The following is an 18,925-nucleotide window of genomic DNA, read 5'->3' as shown; positions in this document are numbered from 1 at the left end:
ACGCGTTGCATAAGTGTATTCGAATTTATAAACTCTTTGAATAATAGAATCTTTATATAAAAGTACTTATTCGTTTATCATTTCTTTTCGGAATGTTAGAACGTTGGGTTGTATATTCATTTGGTCTCTACAATTCCCATACGTACCGGTGTTTTTCACTTCATACAAAAATAAACATTCTTATGACTTTATCCAATTATCCTGATTTAGAGCTAAACTATAATGATTTGAAATCAAAAATATCCAACTTCAATAGCATTTTTGATCGATTCCTGCAAGATGAGCGTAAGCAGCTTCTGAACAATAGGAATGAGTATCTTAAGGAACATTCAAATATTTATGGTAATTTCACATGTCTCTACTATAATAGACTCTAACAAGGCTCCAGAAAACCAAAAGAAAACCGAAAAAACACTAGACCATTTGCGAGCTCGCGAACAAAGTTTAAATGAATTGCTGGAAAAAGAACGAGTTGAAAGAGAGGCTACTGAGCAAGAAATACAAACGATTCAAGGAAAGGCGGACTCTATGCGAAAGCGTAGACAAACCGTTGTGGATGAAATAGAGCGTTGCCGACTTGTGCTTACGACGAAACGGCAAACTAAGGAGGATTTGGATTCATTGAAGAGAAAACAGGAGCAATTAAACATGCCGGAGCTTCAATTTTGGCAAGACTATTTAGGCTTGCGAATGGAAGGTGTCCATGAAGAAGTAATACGTTTTGTATTCACCAACATAGACGAGAAAGATTGGAACAAACCATTCTCCTTTCAAATTAACCTAGCCCAAATAGACTACAAAGGTTTGTCACCAACAAACGTTACTAACTATTTACTAACCATGCTCATAAGTAACTCACTGTCGTCCTCCAGTTCCTAACTTGGATGATTTAGTGAATAAATTGAATCAATCAAGAGACTTTTATCAGTTTTTAAGAGACATACGGAAATCGTTTTCTAATTATCACAAAAATCGTCAAAGTTAATATCCTTTTAGCACTATAAGCTTTATATTTGATTGTGTTTCTATCGTTCACTTATACAAGACAAGAGATGAAACCGTCCAGGACGAAGCCGGGTGTGCTTGGATCACGCAGCAAGCCACTAGACTTTCAGGCTTCAGGACACTTAACTCTCATTTCATTCATTTCTGTTCTAATTTATTTCTTTCTAGGTCCAAGTAGGCAAATCAATTACTCATAATAAGTGATGAAGAGTAAATAGCCGTCCTTCCCCGTCAATGGAACTAAGTTATTATAATATGTACAGATATCTACCAAAATAGATATTCAGATTTAAAAATGTAACACTAGATCAGTTCGTATTAACAAAGCGAATATTTATTATGCAAAAGTCAGAACGTAGATAGCAAGAGAACCGAGGGGTAGTACGTCGTGTTCTTTTTTGCACAATTTTTCAGTTGATTTATAAATAAGAATTAGTCGAAAAATTGATACAAAACAAAAAAACGTTACAGTCATAGATAGATACACATAACCATATATATGCAGCAAACCGATTTAAGCTGCCGATCTCCAGTGGCCGGTATCAATTCGTTCTCGGCGTTGAGGATCATAATAATTGGAGTTTATAGAATTACGAAAAGAGCGTCTGAGTATTTGTATAGCTTTTTCCCCGGGTAAGCATACAGTTACTCGAAAAGGTTGAGTAGGATGAATACGAAGCGGTTGTTTTGAGGATGAACGAAAAACAGGTACTTTTTCTTCCAATGGTTTCAGTTCCTCTAACCTTAATGTCCTAGTGGGTAATTTACGCGTGGGTGTTGAATAGGGGAAACGTATGTTCAATACCACATCTCCTCGAGGACGAGATATTTTAGCAGTGCCATGAGGCCTGTTATGTGACGGGTTACTTGAATCAAACGAGGTCTTCATCTTATCGGAATAAGGTGAAGTGACAGCTGACGAATATCGCGAACTACTCAACTGTTCCTGATGAGGACGTACAGGTAATTGAGAAGCACCATTTTGATATGTACGCTGTTTATAAAGATTGTTATCAAATATAACATCCTTGATACTCAGAATAACTTCATCTATACTTCTTGATTTGCTATGACGAGTTGTGTTCTCATCAGCGCTAATTGAAGAACGAAGATGTCCAGACTTCTCCAAGTCTGTAGTAGGATGAGCAGGGGGAACAGGATGAGTATTACTTCTCCAAGTTGAAGGATCTGCATCGTCTTGCTTTTGTTGATCGCCAGATAAAGTGGGTAAAACTTGATCTTCCTTAACATCCTTACTGTAAGGAATGTCAGAAGGAATATTAGATTCTTTCGACTCAGTGACTACTCGGATTTCTTCTGCTTTTTTCCGCGCTCGTTCTTTCGATTGCGCTACTTTTTCTTCCTCTTGACGCCTACGCTCAACAGCTTTTTGTCGTGCTTCTTTCATTACACGCTGTTGCTCCTCTCGAAGATTGTTTATACCCGTAGGTGGAGAGGTAGCGCTTTGTTCTAGATTAGAGGTAGGCTGGTCCATAGCTTTGGTAGGTTCTTCGTTCTCTGAAAAGGTAGTAGTATCTTGTAGATTGTCCGACTGTTGCATAGATGTTGGTTTGTTATATTCTAATCTTTCAGAAGGTCTTCCTCTAGAATCCCAAGTCTCATTTTCTGTTGGGTCAGATGAAGCTATAGGGGTTTCATCGGAAAGATGTTCGATATTGGTAGGTGGATGATCAACCAAGTTAGAATTCAACGTTTCCGAGGCATTATCTTCGGAACTAGTGTGAGCGGAAGTATAAGTATGAGAAGCAGGTTGGGAGTGAGAGGACAAAGGTTCCGATACTTCAGGTTCAGTGGGTTTTAGAGGTTCATATTTTCTAGTTTTGGTGTCAATAACGACCGTTGTCCCATCTTCAAATTCGATTGTACTTCCCCAGTCATCATCGTCTTCATCGTCAATTTCATCCCATTTTCCCTCAGAGAAGTGGGAAGCACGACGGACACTGGTTGGCGAAGGAAGTCGGCTTGGTGAGACTTCTTCATTACCAGAGATAGATCCATTTTTACTCTGCGTATTGGAAAGATCCTTACTTTGAGCTTCTTGGTTCTTTTCCGTTTGATGAAGACGAGTGGAAGAAGAGGAGGCAGAAACAGCAAGGGCTTGCAGAGTTTTAGCATCAACGTTAGGCAAAGCATCTTGAGAATGATTAGAAGAAGCAGATAATGGGTTTGGATGCTCGAGTCCCTTGATGATATTACCGTTAGAATCATAAATTGTTCCAGCATACGAAGCTAAAGCAGCTGAAGTTGAATGGCGGGCGGCGGAAGCAGCAGCAGACGCATATAAAGAAGCAGCTGTTTGTTTACATTCCGCTGTAGCATCCGAGCTCTCAGGAGATGCTGTTCTTATCGAAGTAGCATTCGATGATAACCGTTCGGCTGAACGAAGTGCCCAAGGATTGGTATTGCTAGTACCAGTCTTTGGGGTGCCCGTTCCACCTGCGTTTCCACCAGTGCTCAGCTTTATGGATAGACGAACTTTATTGTGAGCAGCAATATGGCCTGCGCCAGATGCAGGTTTGGTGCCTGTCGTCTGTAAACCACTGTCTACAGCATTCACTGGTGCCGGTTCATCGACAACCTTCGCAACTGCCGATGCCAAAGAGGCCGAAGCGCTTTTTGGAGTCGAATTATTAGAACCTGCATTTGTAGAAGGGGAGATGGATCCATCTGTGCGAGCGGATGCTTGCGCATTCTTAAGAGGAACTCCAGAAGCCCCGTTGACAGCATTGGAACAAGGAGGTGTGGATGTCTTTCCTAAGTACGCTTTGTTCAATGAAGAAGACTTGATTTTTGGTCGCTTAAATATCGAGCTTATATTGACCGTAGGGGACGCTTTTATTTCTTCTGCAAAGGTTTTTACTTCATTTTCATGTGCTTTCTCCATGACCTAGTTATAGAGACTTTTCTCTCCTTTCACCTTTAATGGTGTGTTAAAGTGTTTGTAGTAGCAGAGATTGGCAGAAGAATACAACGCGCAGACTCCGTTCCTAAGAGTGCAGGCGGTAAGCAAGATTTGGTGGAGTATATTACAGTATTATATAATTATATCTAATATTATTACCAAAGAGGAGTTTTCTTTCCGTGTACATAATTATAACAAAGATTGGCTGTAAACAAAAGAAGCAGAAAGCAGGTCGTAACTGATCACTGGAATAGTTCTAAGGATATGAATATAGCTGTATATGTGAAGAGCTGGATCCGAAGTATGCGAGTACGACTGTTACAAGAAGAGCTTAAGCTGCTGGATCAAGAAAGCTGCTATGGTTCAATGGAATAAAGTAAAAGGAGAAGTAAAAACTGCTGCAAGAGTTCCAATATAGGTTTTTAAAGGGCTTGCTTTGAAATGGATGTGTGGTTTCAAATTGTTACTATCAGGCTTTCAAAGGTATACAATTTTGTAGGTTTTACGATCGAACGATATTACTAGGGAAGAATACTTATTGTGTAGTTTAGAAATGGAAGATTTCTCAAATAGACTTCGTTCTTTTTCACCATGTCATAAGAATGCTTCCATTTATGATTTAAGATTGTGATTTTTACACGAGGAACTTAGCATCGAATACTTTCAAGTCTTCAAATAGAAAAGTTTATAAGTTTCAAAAACATTGACTGATTAACGAAATATATTCATTATCCATTCATCATAGGCTACCACTACGACGGACAAGGATAGAAAAGAGAGGAAAAAGAACTTCCACGCCCGACCGAATAAAGCAAGTAGGATTTCTTAATGTTCGTGATGACGAATATGATAAAAGTATTCAGAAGCATAAGAAAAGATGAAAATGGCACCTACTAAATGGAGCAAAGGTGCACCACTGGCGTTTTTGCCGAGGTATTTGGCGTAGTACCAGTTGAAAAAGCCATTGCTAGACTTCTTAGGGGCGGAACCTTTGGGCAAACGAGTGTAGAAGTCCACAATACGGCCCATTCGAGCAGAACTGGGGAATGCATTTAAAGCCTAGAGGGTTAGTAAAGGATTTGGACAGGTACAGTATAATTGTTTTCGTTTCTTACTGTAGGATTAGCAACTTGAGGGGGGATAAATGGTTTCAATGAGAAGGGAGCCATTTTTAAATAATTGTTGGTGAATGGAAAGTTGAGTTTGTACCAAGCTTGGATCCGCTCAAATGGATTACGAGTTCTTTCAACCTCGGTAAAGGGGATTTCATTTTTCGTTAGCGTTTTTTAAATAATAAACAAAGTAATTTGTACATATACAAAATAAGCAATTCTTGCTGACTATAGACCATATCTTGAACGATTTGTCTATAGGAGGACTCTTTTTTCGTCAAAGTGGAATATATCTGATGTCCATGCGCCTATTTGACTTGGGTTGGCAATTTTCAAATGTTGCAGTGGAAAAAAGAAAAACATATTGAACTCAAAACCTATAACAATGCAAGGAAAAAAAGCCCCCATCCAACTAGAAAAGCAGATTCTTTCATCTAAAACGACTGAAATAGCTCGCAAGTTACTTGTCCAAATGTCTCAATCCTCTGAGCTAAGGAAGCTTTCAATTGTTCATTTCGAATTTCGCAATTCTCTCTTTCTTTCTTTTTTTCTTCAATTGATTTTTGTAATGACTTTATCTTTTCCATCTGATGTTTGGGAGCCGTTGAGATACCGGGTAATTGTTGAATAAGAGTACCAATCTGTTGAAACTTCGTGACCAAATCTTTTGCCATATCCTTTTGGACAACTGTATATTTTGTTAGTCTTGCTAGAGAGTCCAATGATGGTTGATCTGTAAAATTCACCTCGTACATTTCAAGTCTTCTTCAGAGACTGGATTCACTAGCACTTGTCAGTATTTATTCCCAAGTAATTCCCAGTGTTTTTTAGAATTATCCTTACATTTTGCATCAGATGCCTTTTCTTGTCCGGGTAATGGAACAAAATCATGCTGTGCACTCATATAATGAATAGATGAGTAAAATTGAGTTGTCACCTAAGAGTGTAAGTATGCATCCTTTTTTAATAACTTTCGGTACCTCATCAATAGTATCCTGAAGCTGTGTGCAACAAGACATCATTTTCTTGCACGCAACGTCTAAGGGAAGCAAATATCTCTGTGGATGAACTTTGAAAAAACTATGCACTTTTAGAAGTTACAGCACCGGTGTTACTTAAATACTCTTTACTGTTATTGTTTATGAACCTACAGGTGGAAGCAAGGCGCATTCGATAATAATTTATTCATGCATAGAAGGAAGAAAAAAAAAAGGGCTGATGATCCAGGACTCATCAGTAATTTCAATTTCGTAATTATAGTGAATGAAAGTTGGATACCTATAAATTATAAATAAAATTTCCTAAAAAAGGCTAAAAATTTACTGAAAGGGGTGGGACTCGAACCCACGAGCTTTCGCACTAGTGCCTTAAACTAGCTCCATAACCACTCGGACACCCTTCCGTTGTTACAACCGTCTCGTTGGTATACATATAATCCGTCTTTTTGTAATATAAAACAAACTTATTATCCTTTATCAATGGTTAAAGGGGAAATGGTTGCTAAAACTTATTGAAAGTATTAGCTCCTTGGATGAAAGCGCGTGTCTTTATTGAAGGTGTACTCCTTTGGAGGAGTCATAATCGTCTCCTTAGCTCCATACGCAATTTTTTTTTTTTTTTTTTTATTCCTCTTACCGGTTCACTGTCGTTTACTAACAATAGTTATAAGTTTTGACATAGCACACTGTAACACATTATGGTATCCTTTGCAAACGAAATACGTCCAACTTCGGTAAATACTCATGAACGAAATTGTATTTTTGGAGAAAGACTTTTATCAAACAATAGAAATGTCTTCCAATTGGGAAAAATTAAGAAAAGTAAGTACGGAGGATGCTTTTTGGATGGCTTTTACGATAGAAAGAAACAACGTTCCTAAAAGCTTTTTGCTGTTCATTATTGCTAACAAAAGGTCCTTTTTTATAGAAACTCGATAGTACAAAAAGTGGACGAATTGAAAAGAAAACAGGGAAAAAGGAGAATCTTAAGCATAAAAAACAAGTTTCCAATGGAAACGAACGTGCTTCTCAAGATGGATTACAGATTAATGATACGCGTATGAAAGAATTAAAAGATTTTGCTCGGGAGCATGATCTTTCTGAATCGCAAGTGTTCGATGCGTATGGTGTGGATGCTGGTAACTTAACGCGAAAAACCAATTTGGAGACTCTTGGAAAGTATATTGCAATGGACTGTGAGATGGTTGGAGTTGCTGATGACATGTCTGTGCTGGCTCGCGTTAGTATCGTCAATTATCATGGACGGGTCGTTTATGATACCTATGTTAGACCAAAAGAACGTGTGACGGATTGGCGAACTTGGGTAAGTGGTGTCAAGTCATTCCACATGCGAGACGCTCCTCCTTTTGAGAAAGTTCAGAAAGAGGTTGCCGACGTTTTAGAGAATCGAGTTCTTGTTGGACATGCGATTCAGAATGATTTAAAGGTTCTACTCTTGTCGCATCCACGTAGATTAATTCGAGATACAAGCCGATTTTCTGGGTTCCGAAAATTGGCAAAGGGAAAAACACCTTCTCTGAAGAAACTCGCTCAGCAGGTTCTTGGCAGAGATATTCAATCTGCACAGCACTCTTCGGTTCAAGATGCTCAAGCAACTATGGATTTGTATAAGCATGTAAAAAAGGAAATGGATGAACCTTACTTTAAACGTGGCTTTAAGGGATAGCCACTTTAGGTCTCTCTTCGATCTCTATTTTTTCGCAACCTTTCGCTCTTTCTTGATAAATGGTTTTCTAAGATACTAGGTCAAGGTGCTTCTAGAGAAGCACCCGCTACTACTTTTTGTAACGCTACTTTTAATAATGGGTCATTGGGTGTTTGCTTGTCAATAAATGGTATTTATTCATCATTACAAAATTTTAGTAAGCAAAATCATAAAATGTTTTATTTTCTTCATACTACAGTCTTGATATCAAACTGGAGCTTGAATTGCAGATGCTCAAATATGTACTATCATGTAACTACCAAATTTTTTACACTATCTTTTTTTTATATTAATAAAGTAGAACCTGAAAATTTTTGAATGGACGAAATCAGCCTAGTTGGTCTAAGTACCAAGATTCATTCTTTACATTTCAAAAATGTATTCATCTACTACAAATATAGTTTAGGTTTGCATTAACTAACGTAAGACAACGTGGCCGAGTGGTTTTAAGGCGTTCGCCTGCTATTTAGTAGCCCAGCGGATTCCCTTTGGGAGCGCAGGTTCGAATCCTGCCGTTGTCGTCATTTCTACACTTTTTCAAATTTTTGTACTTTTGGCTAAACTTTAGTGTAAGCAATACATGGACCAATTCCCCCTTTTTTCCAGTGTCAATAGGAAATGTAAAGGTGTATGTATCGTGTTAATAGGTTCAACTAATTTTTAACACCTGTTAATAATTTATATACCCTTACGTAGGACTTATATAATATGTTTGTAGCATATGAGCTTAAAGCTTATTTATAAAAGGTATGCTTATACTATAAAGTTTATGAGGACAGTAAATAATAGAAGACATGAGATTTAAATACACAAAGTTAGTTTTTTTGTTTTTTCTCTTGAAATCTATATATTGAACCGGACGTTAGGATACTTTTCATTTTTACTCTACTGTTGCTAAGTTCAGTCGTGGCATTCCCTCCTTTTGGCAACTACAACTTATATAAACAACTAGAGAAAACAGGTGTCAATAAAAGGGAAAAATGGAGTCAAGATTCATATCAGACAGAAGGAGTCGTTTTAAAGGTAAAGGCGTTTTTAAGGCTGATGAACTTCGTCGTCAACGAGAAGAACAACAAGTTGAAATTCGTAAACAAAAGCGGGAAGAGAGCTTGAACAAGCGGAGAAACTTGAATTCTGTACTTCAAAATGATACATCTGAAAAAATGGAAAGCGAGCCTATGCGAAGCTATATGGAAGGACAGATGGATGATGAATTCCCAAAGCTTACTGCAGATGTTATGTCTAATAATATAGAGCTCCAACTAAGTGCTGTCACAAAATTCCGTAAGTTTTTGTCAAAAGAAACCAATCCTCCAATTGATCGTGTTATTGGATGCGGCGTGATAGATCGTTTCGTCCAATTCTTGGAAAGCGAGCACAATCTACTTCAATTTGAGGCTGCTTGGGCCTTGACGAATATTGCTAGTGGCACCACTGATCAGACACGTGTGGTTGTCAACTCCGGAGCCGTTCCTCGATTCGTTCACTTACTTTCCTCACCTGAGAAAGATGTCCGTGAACAAGTTGTATGGGCCCTTGGTAATATTGCTGGTGATTCCTCTGCTTGCCGTGACTATGTCCTTAGTTGTGGCGCTTTAGAGCCCTTGCTTTATATTATTGAAACGAGCGCTTCAGATTTGTCTATGCTTCGTAACGCTACTTGGACGCTCTCAAACTTGTGTCGTGGTAAAAATCCTCCTCCTAACTGGTCAACCATCTCAGTTGGATTGCCCACTCTTGCAAAGCTTCTGTATTCTGATGATGTCGAGGTTGTTGTCGATGCGTGCTGGGCTATCTCATATCTCTCCGACGGTCCCAATGAAAAGATTGGTGCCATCATCGATGCTGGATGTGCTCCTCGTCTTGTCGATTTGTTGAATTCTTCTAGTCCTAATATTCAGACACCTGCTCTTCGTTCTGTCGGTAACATCGTCACTGGTACTGACGCCCAAACGCAAATCATAATTGAATGTGGTGCCTTGAATGCTTTTCCTAATCTTTTGTGCCATCATAAGGAGAATATTCGTAAAGAAACATGCTGGACCATTAGTAACATTACTGCTGGCAATATACAACAAATTCAAGCCGTGATTGAGTCAAATCTTATCCAACCATTGGTACATCTTTTGAAAAATGCAGATTATAAAACTAAAAAAGAAGCTTGCTGGGCCATTTCCAATGCTACATCAGGTGGTCTTGGCCAGCCTGATCAAATTCGTTACCTTGTGAAGCAGGGTGTGATTAAACCATTGTGTGATATGCTCGAAGGTTCGGATAACAAAATTGTTCAAGTTGCTCTTGATGCCATCGAAAATATCCTTAAAGTGGGTGAAATGGACCGCACTATGGACGTTCAAAACATTAACTTATATGCAGTCTATATTGAAGAGGCTGGTGGTATGGATAAAATCTACGAATTGCAAACCTCCGGTAATAACGACATTTATTTGAAGGCATACAACATCATTGAAAAATACTTTAGTGATGAAGATGGCGTGGAGGATTTGGTTCCTGAGACAAACGGTAATACATTCAGTTTCAGTGGTGGACCGGCAGCTAATGAAGAATTCCATTTTGATTCCCAGGACATGGCCATGTAAAACAAAAAGTGGTCGTTTCTTTTTATATGTTTAAGTACAAAGAAGGTGATGTTGGGAGTGTATAATGTTAATACTCGAAAAGACACGGGTAAATGGGATGATGTCTCAGATTGTCAAAAAAGGATTAATCTGTCCTTTGTTGTTCTCAATGGCGAGTTTATGGGTGCAATAGTTCAGATAGATTCAGGTTATAACGTGAGGTTGATTAATTAATATTTCATTTGTGTTCCTTTTTAAATGCTATTAAATATTAAAAAAAAATTACAGGTGAGACTACAAATAGGATCTCTATGATATGTAGAAATCATTTCATAATAGTAAATATTATTAGCGACTGGCCAAAGACGAAAGAGAAGGGGGTTAAGTAAAAGTTATCATTCGAAGATCCATTGCAAAAGCAAAGTGAAGTTTCGATGATCGTAATGAAAGCCAGCTAACTCGAGCAAAGGAGAGAAAGATTCAATCGAATTAAGACGGCTTATTGATCTGCAAAATGGAAACTTTAGGCAGTAGCCAAAACCTTTTCAACCTCACCAATGCTCTCATTCAAAGCTTCTTGCTGGAACTTTTGAGTCAAGATCTTGCTGTCGACACGACCTAAAACATCAGATACCAAACGTCGTTGTTGGTCTGCGCGAATCGAAGCCTCGTGGTGGACCCAGCTTTCCAAGACAGACTTTGCTTGTTGAGCTAAAGCAACTTGTTGCTCAAGTTCGAAAATCTCGGCTTCCATACGAGCAGTCTCCTTGGAAGTAGTGAACAAAACCTTGGTGACGTCTTCGACGTCCTGGAGACCAGTGACTTGTTGAATGCGTTCTTGGATAGCACCTTTATGGCCTTGACGGGAAGTTTCCAAGATGTTGGCGATGTTATTGATTGTCTTGTCGGACCACTCATTGTATGCCTTGCGGCCGAGGGTACCAAAGACACCTAAGAGACCAAGGAAAGAAGCAACGACAATGGTTTCTTCGTTAACAACGTAAATGCCCTTGGAGATAGCAGTAGCAAGAGCGGCAGCAGTAACAGTAAGAACACCAGATTTTGTCAACATGGAGGTAGAAGGAGCAGCATTGATAATTTGAGCAGCTTTTTGCTCAGGAGGGGTTCTCTTGGGGGGTTCAGCATTATTCAAACTTCTGGGAGTTGAAGAGAAGCAGCGGTTAATTGGTGCGGCCGTTCGCACAAAGGCAGCCCGTTGAAAAGCGGGTAATGTTCGTTGCACTACAACATAAGTTAGTTTAATTCATTAGAAAAATGCGGAACGATAATACATACGAAACAATCTTGAAGCCATTCCGAAGTTGTTTGCTAAAATCAAATTCTCGAGACGTGGAAAGTTGATGATCCCATAAATAACGATGTTCGCTAAGGTACTGATAAACGGATAGCGGTACTAATCTTACATCGTAAACGTTAATATAAGACGAGCTAGGAAACTACTTTATATTAAAATATTGTATTCAAGCTGCTCATAATGGTTGAACTTTCCAGGAGCCAAAATGATAAAAACATTGGAAAATGACATTTATAAGTCAAAAAAGAACTTAAATAATGTTGTTGAACTAATGAATTATATGGATCATGCAACTCACTCATTAGAAGAAGTGAATGAGGCAGCAGCAGCCCTTTGTCGCGTTTTTAGTCATTTTTTTGAAACGAAGGAGCTAAAGCGACCTGCTGCAGATGACCAGTCTGCTGGTGCGATGGTCCAAAATTGGATTTCTGATAATTTCATTTCGTTTACAGAAAAATTAATGCAGGTATATTCAGAACCTGATGTGGATGCCTTGCAGGTTTCGTTTTTGACAATAGTCTTACGTCTTTGCAAAGCTGAATCAATTTTGGACCCTAATGGATTTTTTAGAAATCAATTGTATTTCCGTCTTTGTACAGCTCTAGCTGCAGCATCACATCTGTCGGACCTTTGTGTTCAAGATTTCGTGGAGTCCTATCTCACCAAGTACAAGGATTTGCTATTTTATTTCTACAAAAACGTCGCTAAAATAGCTAGTGCGTACACAGAAGAGGATTTATCGGATTTTTCTTCAAGTGAAATCGGTACACTTGCTTCTAACATTCTTCGCATACTTACTCTTATACCTTCTCCTATTTTACCATCTTCGTCCTGGACATCAGCGCTTTCTTCAAATGTTGAAAATGCTTTGTCCTTAAAGCGCGTCTTTCAGGATGCTTGGCTGTCCGCATTGAATCTTCCTCTCTCAATCGATTTATATAAGCATGTTTTGAGTGTGATACATAAACGCGTAATTCCTTTCCTTCCCAAACCGGCTATGCTTATGGACTTTTTAACCGACGCATATAATTCTCATCATACCGTCGCGTTGCTAGCCTTAAACGGTCTTTTCACTCTGATAATGGAGCATAATCTTGACTATCCTCTATTTTATCCTAAATTATACGCTCTCCTAGATAGAAACTTACTTTTCTTGCGTACAAGGTCTCGCTTCTTCCGTTTGCTGGATTTGTTCTTGTCTTCGACTCATTTGCCTGCTACCGTCATTGCTTCTTTTATCAAAAAGTTGGCCCGCTTAGCTTTAACTGGGTCACCTGGTTCGATCGCTATTGTCATTCCTTTTATATACAATTGCTTGCAGCGTCACCCTAGTTGTATGCAAATGCTTCATCGCGATGCTACCGAACTAAATGACCCTTTTGATATTCAGCAGCCCGATCCTTTGCTGACATCAGCAATTGATTCTTCTTTGTGGGAATTGCACACCTTGCAAAACCATTATCATTCGAACATTGCTAGCTTGGCTGGAATTATGAGCCAACAGTTTACAAAGCCTCGTTATGAATTGGAGGACTTTTTAGACCACAACTATGCTACTATGTGCGAAGCTGAGCTACGAAGACCGATGAAATATGAACCTCCCATCGAGTATGAAAAGTGTACTCTTTCTTCATATCTTGACGATTCTTGGGCTTAAAAATTTGGTTGGGTTTAAATCTTTTCGTTTTTTAAATATTTGGGTTTCTATTGTTTATTAAGGGTAAATTTTGTACTGCAGATTTTGGAAATAAAATTAAGACGTTATGTCTTTAGTTGAATACATTGAAAAACATACATATAGTCAACAGTAACTGTATATATCATTCACTCTTCATATTCATATTATCAAGATACGTAAAACAATATTTCACAAAGCACTTTCTATATACTTTAATCAACTTAACAAGTTCATTTAAAATCCAGTTTTGAAGAGGTTAATCAGACCATTAGTACTGGCATCGTGGTCGTTAACCTTGCCTTCAGCGTCGAGTTGGGACAAAACATTCTTGGCAAGCTTCTTACCAAGTTCGACACCGAATTGGTCGAAGGAGTTTATGTTCCAAACAGCACCTTCGGTGAAGGTGACCCATTCATAGAATGAGATAAGAGCACCCAAAGAAGCAGGAGTGATCTTCTTGGCAATAATGGAATTGCTAGGGCGGTTGCCGACGAAGGTCTTGTGGGGAACAATTTCATCAGCAGCACCCTCAGCCTTAACTTCAGCAGGAGTCTTGCCAAGCATCAAGGCTTCCGTTTGAGCGGCAAAGTTAGAAAACAACATGCGGTGGTGCTTATTGTTGTCAATAGGGTTGTGTGATTCGATAGGAATCAAGAAATCAGCGGGAATGAGCTTAGTACCTTGATGAACCAATTGGAAGAAAGAGTGTTGAGAGTTGGTACCGGGCTCACCCCAAAGGATCTTGCCAGTAGTGTAGTTGACCATGTCACCGGAGCGAGTAATGGCCTTACCGTTAGATTCCATACTCAATTGTTGCAAGTAAGCAGGGAAACGGTGCATGTATTGGTCGTAAGGAGCAACCAAATGAGTTTGAGCACCAAAGAAATCAGAGTACCAGATGGAAATCAAAGCGGCCAAGGCGGGAATATTCTCCTCCAAAGGAGTGCTGCGGAAGTAGTTGTCCATGGCATGAGCACCACCCAAGAAAGCCTCAAAGTTCTCAAAACCAATGTATAGAGCAACACTCAAACCAATGGCACTCCAGACAGAGTAACGACCACCTACCCAGTCGCTGAATTCGAACATGTTAGCAGAGTCAATACCAAAAGCAGTAACTTCCTTTTCGTTAGTGGAGAGGGCGGCGAAATGCTTGGCAACGTGGGCAGGATCCTTGGCTTGAGAAAGGAACCAATCCTTGGCAGATTGGGCATTGGTGCAAGTTTCAGCAGTGGTGAAAGTCTTGGAAGCAATCAAAAAGAGAGTAGTTTCGGGATCACATTTGTTCAAAGCCTCAGCCAAGTGAGTGCCGTCGATGTTGGAGACGAAGTGAAGCTCCATGTCTTGTTTGCCATAAGGCTTCAAAGCTTCAGTAACCATAACAGGGCCTAAATCACTACCACCAATACCAATATTGACAATAGACTTGATGGGCTTGCCGGTATAACCCTTCCAGGTGCCGCTACGGATAGCGTCAGAGAACTCCTTCATGTGCTTCAAGACGCTGCGAACACCAGGCATAACATCTTCACCATTGACCTTCATAGGCTTGTCGGACAAGTTGCGAAGGGCAGGATGATAAACGGCACGGCCTTCGGTGAAGTTGATGTGATCACCATTAAAGAGGGAGTCGCGAAGACCCTCAACGTTGGCTTCCTTGGCGAGTTGAACCAAAAGCTTAACTGTCTCTTCGGTGATGAGATTCTTGGAGAAGTCAAAGAAAATAGGACCATCCTCTTCCTTTAATCCATTGAAAGTGTGGGATAACTTGTTGAAACGGGAAGAGTCTTTATCAAACAAATCGCGAAGGACGAGGTGTTTACCAACATTCTCGTAATGGTTTTGAAGAGCTTGCCAAGCAGGAAGAGTAGATGCCAAACTGAAGGACATTTTGAACGTGTACTATATCGCTTAGTTAGTAATAAGCCCTTATTTATCTGCATTCAAGCATATTTCAAGAATGCAGCATTATCTCTTTCTTACCTTATGCTTTGGAAAATTAGATGTTTGCGAAAGACAAATATGTATCGTTTGATCCTTTACATATTCGCGCGTGCACGTGACTGTTACGTATACCCCGGACAATTCATATTAGGTAACATCTCCAGTGTAGTACGAAAATCCCGTGTACTGTTACCCACTAAAGATTCCAGAAGGTGTTACTTGAAAGGAGACCATCCGGCAAAAAAAAAGGTGAAAGGAGGCAGGAAGATCTTTCTTTTCATTCAGGAAATGTTAGCTTTGAATGAATGGACATGAAACCTATCGTTACTCAAACCTTTGGCTTTGTTTTCATGGTCTTCTGGTTTCGATCGTCGCATTCGCGATTTGTTTACGTTTACATGATTTACATAGAAAGGATAACTGGTATAAGATGAAGACGATTAACCATTATTCAGCATAAAGGTCTAGTATAATCTGACAAGATAGTAATTTCTAATTAGTAATTGTATACCAAAAACCTGTACTCATTGTGAAAAAGCTTTTGTTTTGTTGGCTTTGCACTTGTGGGACACTTATCCTAGTTTAAATGGCAATCTGCATTGCTAAATTCTAACGTAAATCTATTCAAGAATTTGTGAACTAAAAAAATAGCTTCTTCATAACGATAGGCTCATGAGAAAAAGGAAAGAACACTGGAAATTAACATTCATACGCCCAACTCAGTTAAGGGCTTCATATCTGTAAAATCCTTCACCGCAATCAAGATTGAATCCGTCTTACAACAAGAGAGAATTAACAACTTCTATCTTAGACAAAGGTAACAATGGGGTCATCTATCTTTTAGCATCTTATGTTTCGGACGAAACTGTGTTTAGGGTTCGTAGAGTCTCTTCGTAAATAAGCATTGTTATTGCTCTAGAACAAAAACGTTAGTAAGAAGGAAGGTCGTAAGGCAAAAAAAAAGAACGTACCTTCCGGGAGCCACTTTGGCAATGCTAATTGGTAAGCCGCGGTAAAAACCACGAGCTCCGGAATCACGCAGGATGGTGTTGAAACACTGTACAAACGAGGACTGTCGCACGATAGAAACTTGCATGTTTTTTACGACAGTGTCGACGGGGAACAACATAGCCTTCGTGGTAACACCAGCCAATACTCCGCTCAAAGAAGAGCTAGCTGCTATTCCTAAGGGAGACATAGATGCATAGATGGACTTGTAAGCCATGAAAAAAAGACCCACATGGGGACCGATTTGGTATAAAGAAGCCTTCAGGCCGGGAAAAAATCCTTGTATTCCTTGAGATCGAAGGATATTTTTGATAGTGTCCATGAAACGTGGTGACTTTTTAGAAGTTGCAAACTGAGTTCGTAGAGTATCAAACGGGTAGGAGACTACGGTAGCACAAGAACCGGCGAAGGCTCCACTTAAAAAGTTCAAGATGTGTTTATTAGCCTGTAAGTTTTCTGTAAAAGCCCGACTTTTTGAAAACACAACAAACTCGGTACTACCATAAATTAAGTATAGAAGCTCTGCCGAAACATTCCCCCTCCAAAGAGCTCGATAACCTTCATTATGAAGAGTTGTTTTTAGCACCTGAAGCAATGATGAATGGGAGACTTGCATTCTAATTTTCAAGACATCAAAGGGCGCAATCGTAAATCTAAACAGGATTATCACGTTAAAGATCACATTCATATATAAACATTCAAACGAAATTGCTATATATTTCCAGCTCCTTTTTCCCTTACCTGCATATAACTGACGCGAGCCCACCGGCAAAGGTATAATGCCAAGCTGGTTGGTGGAACTCCGTTGCATCAGATTTGGCCATTCCTGGTTTACGAAAGGCACATTCAAATCAAAATCGATTTCAATCAAGGTATCGCGTCGGAAAAGCTTTTGTAAATTTCTATTTTTTCTTTTCAAAGCAGCACAAACCCGACATACAGGGAAGTTGCTGTTTCTTTGTGTTTAGAGCAGCCAGTTTTGTTGTTAGTTAAATTGGTGTTACGAATTCCATGCCAAGTCGTGCACGGTGTAACTAGTTTAATGCTTGACGATTGTAAAGAATGATTATACTTTTATTTTTTATTTGCTCTCCTGACACTGAACAAACAAAAGGAAAAAAAATCTTTCGTAAACAGTTGTGGTGTACTCATATGTTCTCAAGAAGTATCCAACAAAGCATATGCTCTTAAATAATTATTGTTTACAAGATGCCTTCATGTTCTAAAATAAAAGTCAAACTTCTTTTTCTTATAATCAAATAATGAAATAAATAGTTAGAAGTAGACCCTGTTTACCTGTATAGATTCTTTCGGTATGCGTAGAAAAGGTCACTGAACTACAAAAAACAAGACTCATCAATGTTCCCCAGATTGAGACTGATTATGAAATCATTTGCAGTTCTACAGTAGAATGCAAGCTTCGAATTTTTATCATGTTTGTACTCTTACTGTCTTCAGCTACGTTGGAAATATCGTTTGTTTACCGTTTAGTGAAGCTCCTTATGACATTTATTATTTCATACTGAGAGCCGGCGAAAGACAAACACGAACGAAATCATCCACCGTTCTCAAAGTCGTGAGAATTCCTTTGGAACGAATCTATTCATTCCTTTTTTTAGTAGATTATGGGCTTATTTCAGTCAAAGTTTGAACCGGTCGTCGATAGCAGGCGAAAGCGAATCCTTCCTTTGTTTCGTGCAAATCACAGTCAACATCGTCCATTGGATGAAGAAGGACACATGAATTGCTTACCATTAATGTTATACGGCTGCATTTTTTCCAACTGTGAGCAAAAAGAAATCATCAGCCTCTTTGAGAATACTGCACCATTTCTCGAAAAGCAAACCCATAAGAACCTAGACACATATGAATTGGATACTTCAGTCTATAAAGCACACGTTGGATTTCCAGAATTTATAGAGGGATTCGTTCTGTTTTACGAAGATCGACTTGTGTACGATGGTGGTTACAATGTTTACGATTTGACACGTAAAACCCTCGAAGCTGATCCAGAATACATCTTTGGCCTCTGTTATGAAGGATGTGCTCCACTTGCGTACCTGGGCATTGGTCTAGAATTGGATATCCAGGAAACCGTCATAGATGCATTCGCAGCAGCTGCATGTTTTTCTCCTCCTATTTCCGATTCTGCTCCCCCAAAAGAACCTCCCACATTTTGTAAAATAGTACAAGAGGGTGGTCTTTCTGTGGTTGAATTTTTGCAATTCTTGGAGAAGAATTCTTTTCAATCTGATAATCCCCCTAAGCCATTCACTATCACGTCGTTAAAATTGCAACAAGCTTTTAGAACGATGGCTGAAAGAGATTTTCTTCGGTACTATACTGCTTACCTTGCAGCAACTGCTATTCATTTACTGGATGAAAGACATGAGGAATCTGTTGCCAATCTCCTCTCCCCTCTCTGTTCTCTGTTCTTAATTTCCTTCAAGCAGATACCTTCCTTTTTCTCTACTTCTATCGTAAACTCTACTTGGAAACCCATGGCTGCACTGCCATCCAAATCTAAAACAACATAATTTACAGCTTCATAAACTACTACCATTCGATACTTCATTTCATCTAAAGTTTTTTTTTATATATATATATAATCAATTTTTACCCAAAAATTAATTTTTTCAC

The 18,925-nt window shown here is 39.1% G+C and overlaps 11 protein-coding genes and 2 non-coding genes across 13 annotated transcripts; 6 read left to right on the top strand and 7 right to left on the bottom strand.

Moving 5' to 3' along the window:
* Nucleotides 1-95: 95 nt before the first annotated feature.
* Nucleotides 96-4,028, bottom strand: SPOG_03156 (uncharacterized protein). The gene has a single exon (XM_013165814.1). It carries the CDS (start codon nucleotides 3,908-3,910, stop codon nucleotides 1,520-1,522), a length of 2,391 nt encoding a protein of 796 aa, XP_013021268.1. The 5' UTR covers nucleotides 3,911-4,028; the 3' UTR covers nucleotides 96-1,519.
* On the top strand, nucleotides 136-1,360 carry SPOG_03155 (kinetochore protein Spc25). The gene is made up of 3 exons (XM_013165813.1): nucleotides 136-342; nucleotides 389-802; nucleotides 852-1,360. The coding sequence occupies exons 1-3, from the start codon at nucleotides 183-185 to the stop codon at nucleotides 983-985; spliced, it is 708 nt and encodes a 235-aa protein (XP_013021267.1). The 5' UTR covers nucleotides 136-182; the 3' UTR covers nucleotides 986-1,360.
* A 262-nt stretch (nucleotides 4,029-4,290) lies between the features above and the next one.
* On the bottom strand, nucleotides 4,291-5,172 carry SPOG_03157 (F0-ATPase subunit F). Its single transcript, XM_013165815.1, has 2 exons — nucleotides 5,044-5,172; nucleotides 4,291-4,987 (listed from the first exon to the last, which is right to left on the bottom strand). Exons 1-2 carry the CDS (start codon nucleotides 5,095-5,097, stop codon nucleotides 4,754-4,756), a joined length of 288 nt encoding a protein of 95 aa, XP_013021269.1. The 5' UTR covers nucleotides 5,098-5,172; the 3' UTR covers nucleotides 4,291-4,753.
* A 302-nt stretch (nucleotides 5,173-5,474) lies between these two features.
* On the bottom strand, nucleotides 5,475-6,059 carry SPOG_03158 (mediator complex subunit Srb7; the record flags this gene model as incomplete). Its single annotated transcript, XM_013165816.1, has 4 exons — nucleotides 5,475-5,728; nucleotides 5,794-5,823; nucleotides 5,884-5,977; nucleotides 6,021-6,059. The coding sequence occupies 4 exons, from the start codon at nucleotides 6,057-6,059 to the stop codon at nucleotides 5,475-5,477; spliced, it is 417 nt and encodes a 138-aa protein (XP_013021270.1).
* A 304-nt stretch (nucleotides 6,060-6,363) lies between these two features.
* SPOG_16143 lies at nucleotides 6,364-6,442 on the bottom strand. The gene has a single exon. It is a non-coding gene; the product is annotated as a tRNA-Leu (tRNA).
* Nucleotides 6,443-6,827: 385 nt separating this feature from the next.
* On the top strand, nucleotides 6,828-7,850 carry SPOG_03159 (exoribonuclease Rex4). The gene is made up of 2 exons (XM_013165817.1): nucleotides 6,828-6,860; nucleotides 6,967-7,850. Exons 1-2 carry the CDS (start codon nucleotides 6,831-6,833, stop codon nucleotides 7,723-7,725), a joined length of 789 nt encoding a protein of 262 aa, XP_013021271.1. The 5' UTR covers nucleotides 6,828-6,830; the 3' UTR covers nucleotides 7,726-7,850.
* Nucleotides 7,851-8,190: 340 nt separating this feature from the next.
* On the top strand, nucleotides 8,191-8,285 carry SPOG_16142. The gene has a single exon. It is a non-coding gene; the product is annotated as a tRNA-Ser (tRNA).
* Nucleotides 8,286-8,634: 349 nt separating this feature from the next.
* On the top strand, nucleotides 8,635-10,648 carry SPOG_03160 (importin alpha). The gene has a single exon (XM_013165818.1). It carries the CDS (start codon nucleotides 8,745-8,747, stop codon nucleotides 10,362-10,364), a length of 1,620 nt encoding a protein of 539 aa, XP_013021272.1. The 5' UTR covers nucleotides 8,635-8,744; the 3' UTR covers nucleotides 10,365-10,648.
* On the bottom strand, nucleotides 10,561-11,704 carry SPOG_03161 (F0-ATPase subunit). The gene is made up of 2 exons (XM_013165819.1): nucleotides 11,640-11,704; nucleotides 10,561-11,585 (listed from the first exon to the last, which is right to left on the bottom strand). The coding sequence occupies exons 1-2, from the start codon at nucleotides 11,656-11,658 to the stop codon at nucleotides 10,867-10,869; spliced, it is 738 nt and encodes a 245-aa protein (XP_013021273.1). The 5' UTR covers nucleotides 11,659-11,704; the 3' UTR covers nucleotides 10,561-10,866.
* Nucleotides 11,705-11,848: 144 nt separating this feature from the next.
* Nucleotides 11,849-13,464, top strand: SPOG_03162 (CBF/Mak21 family protein). Its single transcript, XM_013165820.1, has one exon. It carries the CDS (start codon nucleotides 11,864-11,866, stop codon nucleotides 13,313-13,315), a length of 1,452 nt encoding a protein of 483 aa, XP_013021274.1. The 5' UTR covers nucleotides 11,849-11,863; the 3' UTR covers nucleotides 13,316-13,464.
* On the bottom strand, nucleotides 13,455-15,364 carry SPOG_03163 (glucose-6-phosphate isomerase). Its single transcript, XM_013165821.1, has 2 exons — nucleotides 15,317-15,364; nucleotides 13,455-15,235 (listed from the first exon to the last, which is right to left on the bottom strand). The coding sequence occupies exon 2, from the start codon at nucleotides 15,221-15,223 to the stop codon at nucleotides 13,571-13,573; it is 1,653 nt and encodes a 550-aa protein (XP_013021275.1). The 5' UTR covers nucleotides 15,224-15,235; nucleotides 15,317-15,364; the 3' UTR covers nucleotides 13,455-13,570.
* Nucleotides 15,365-15,739: 375 nt separating this feature from the next.
* On the bottom strand, nucleotides 15,740-17,525 carry SPOG_03164 (thiamine pyrophosphate transporter). Its single transcript, XM_013165822.1, has 3 exons — nucleotides 17,027-17,525; nucleotides 16,249-16,938; nucleotides 15,740-16,192 (listed from the first exon to the last, which is right to left on the bottom strand). The coding sequence occupies exons 1-3, from the start codon at nucleotides 17,107-17,109 to the stop codon at nucleotides 16,126-16,128; spliced, it is 840 nt and encodes a 279-aa protein (XP_013021276.1). The 5' UTR covers nucleotides 17,110-17,525; the 3' UTR covers nucleotides 15,740-16,125.
* A 158-nt stretch (nucleotides 17,526-17,683) lies between these two features.
* Nucleotides 17,684-18,911, top strand: SPOG_03165 (uncharacterized protein). The gene has a single exon (XM_013165823.1). It carries the CDS (start codon nucleotides 17,911-17,913, stop codon nucleotides 18,820-18,822), a length of 912 nt encoding a protein of 303 aa, XP_013021277.1. The 5' UTR covers nucleotides 17,684-17,910; the 3' UTR covers nucleotides 18,823-18,911.
* Nucleotides 18,912-18,925: the final 14 nt, after the last annotated feature.

Source organism: Schizosaccharomyces cryophilus (genome assembly GCF_000004155.1).
Source record: "Schizosaccharomyces cryophilus OY26 unplaced genomic scaffold supercont4.1, whole genome shotgun sequence".
Lineage (NCBI taxonomy): Eukaryota > Fungi > Ascomycota > Schizosaccharomycetes > Schizosaccharomycetales > Schizosaccharomycetaceae > Schizosaccharomyces > Schizosaccharomyces cryophilus.
This window is presented reverse-complemented; position numbering and strand designations above follow the sequence as displayed.

Bases quoted from the DNA above. Each gene is read 5' to 3' on its own strand.
- SPOG_03157 (XM_013165815.1), bottom strand. From the start codon at position 5,097: ATGGCTCCCTTCTCATTGAAACCATTTATCCCCCCTCAAGTTGCTAAT. The intron at 4,988-5,043 runs GTAAGAAACGAA...CTAACCCTCTAG, and splicing joins CTCAAGTTGCTAATCCTACA to GCTTTAAATGCATTCCCCAG.
- SPOG_03164 (XM_013165822.1), bottom strand. From the start codon at position 17,109: ATGGCCAAATCTGATGCAACGGAGTTCCACCAACCAGCTTGGCATTAT. The intron at 16,939-17,026 runs GTAAGGGAAAAA...AATCCTGTTTAG, and splicing joins CTCGCGTCAGTTATATGCAG to ATTTACGATTGCGCCCTTTG. The intron at 16,193-16,248 runs GTACGTTCTTTT...TTTTTGTTCTAG, and splicing joins GCCAAAGTGGCTCCCGGAAG to AGCAATAACAATGCTTATTT.
- SPOG_03162 (XM_013165820.1), top strand. From the start codon at position 11,864: ATGATAAAAACATTGGAAAATGACATTTATAAGTCAAAAAAGAACTTA.
- SPOG_03165 (XM_013165823.1), top strand. From the start codon at position 17,911: ATGGGCTTATTTCAGTCAAAGTTTGAACCGGTCGTCGATAGCAGGCGA.
- SPOG_03156 (XM_013165814.1), bottom strand. From the start codon at position 3,910: ATGGAGAAAGCACATGAAAATGAAGTAAAAACCTTTGCAGAAGAAATA.
- SPOG_03163 (XM_013165821.1), bottom strand. From the start codon at position 15,223: ATGTCCTTCAGTTTGGCATCTACTCTTCCTGCTTGGCAAGCTCTTCAA.
- SPOG_03160 (XM_013165818.1), top strand. From the start codon at position 8,745: ATGGAGTCAAGATTCATATCAGACAGAAGGAGTCGTTTTAAAGGTAAA.
- SPOG_03159 (XM_013165817.1), top strand. From the start codon at position 6,831: ATGTCTTCCAATTGGGAAAAATTAAGAAAA. The intron at 6,861-6,966 runs GTAAGTACGGAG...CCTTTTTTATAG, and splicing joins ATTGGGAAAAATTAAGAAAA to AAACTCGATAGTACAAAAAG.
- SPOG_03155 (XM_013165813.1), top strand. From the start codon at position 183: ATGACTTTATCCAATTATCCTGATTTAGAGCTAAACTATAATGATTTG. The intron at 343-388 runs GTAATTTCACAT...ACAAGGCTCCAG, and splicing joins GGAACATTCAAATATTTATG to AAAACCAAAAGAAAACCGAA. The intron at 803-851 runs GTTTGTCACCAA...CATGCTCATAAG, and splicing joins AGCCCAAATAGACTACAAAG to TAACTCACTGTCGTCCTCCA.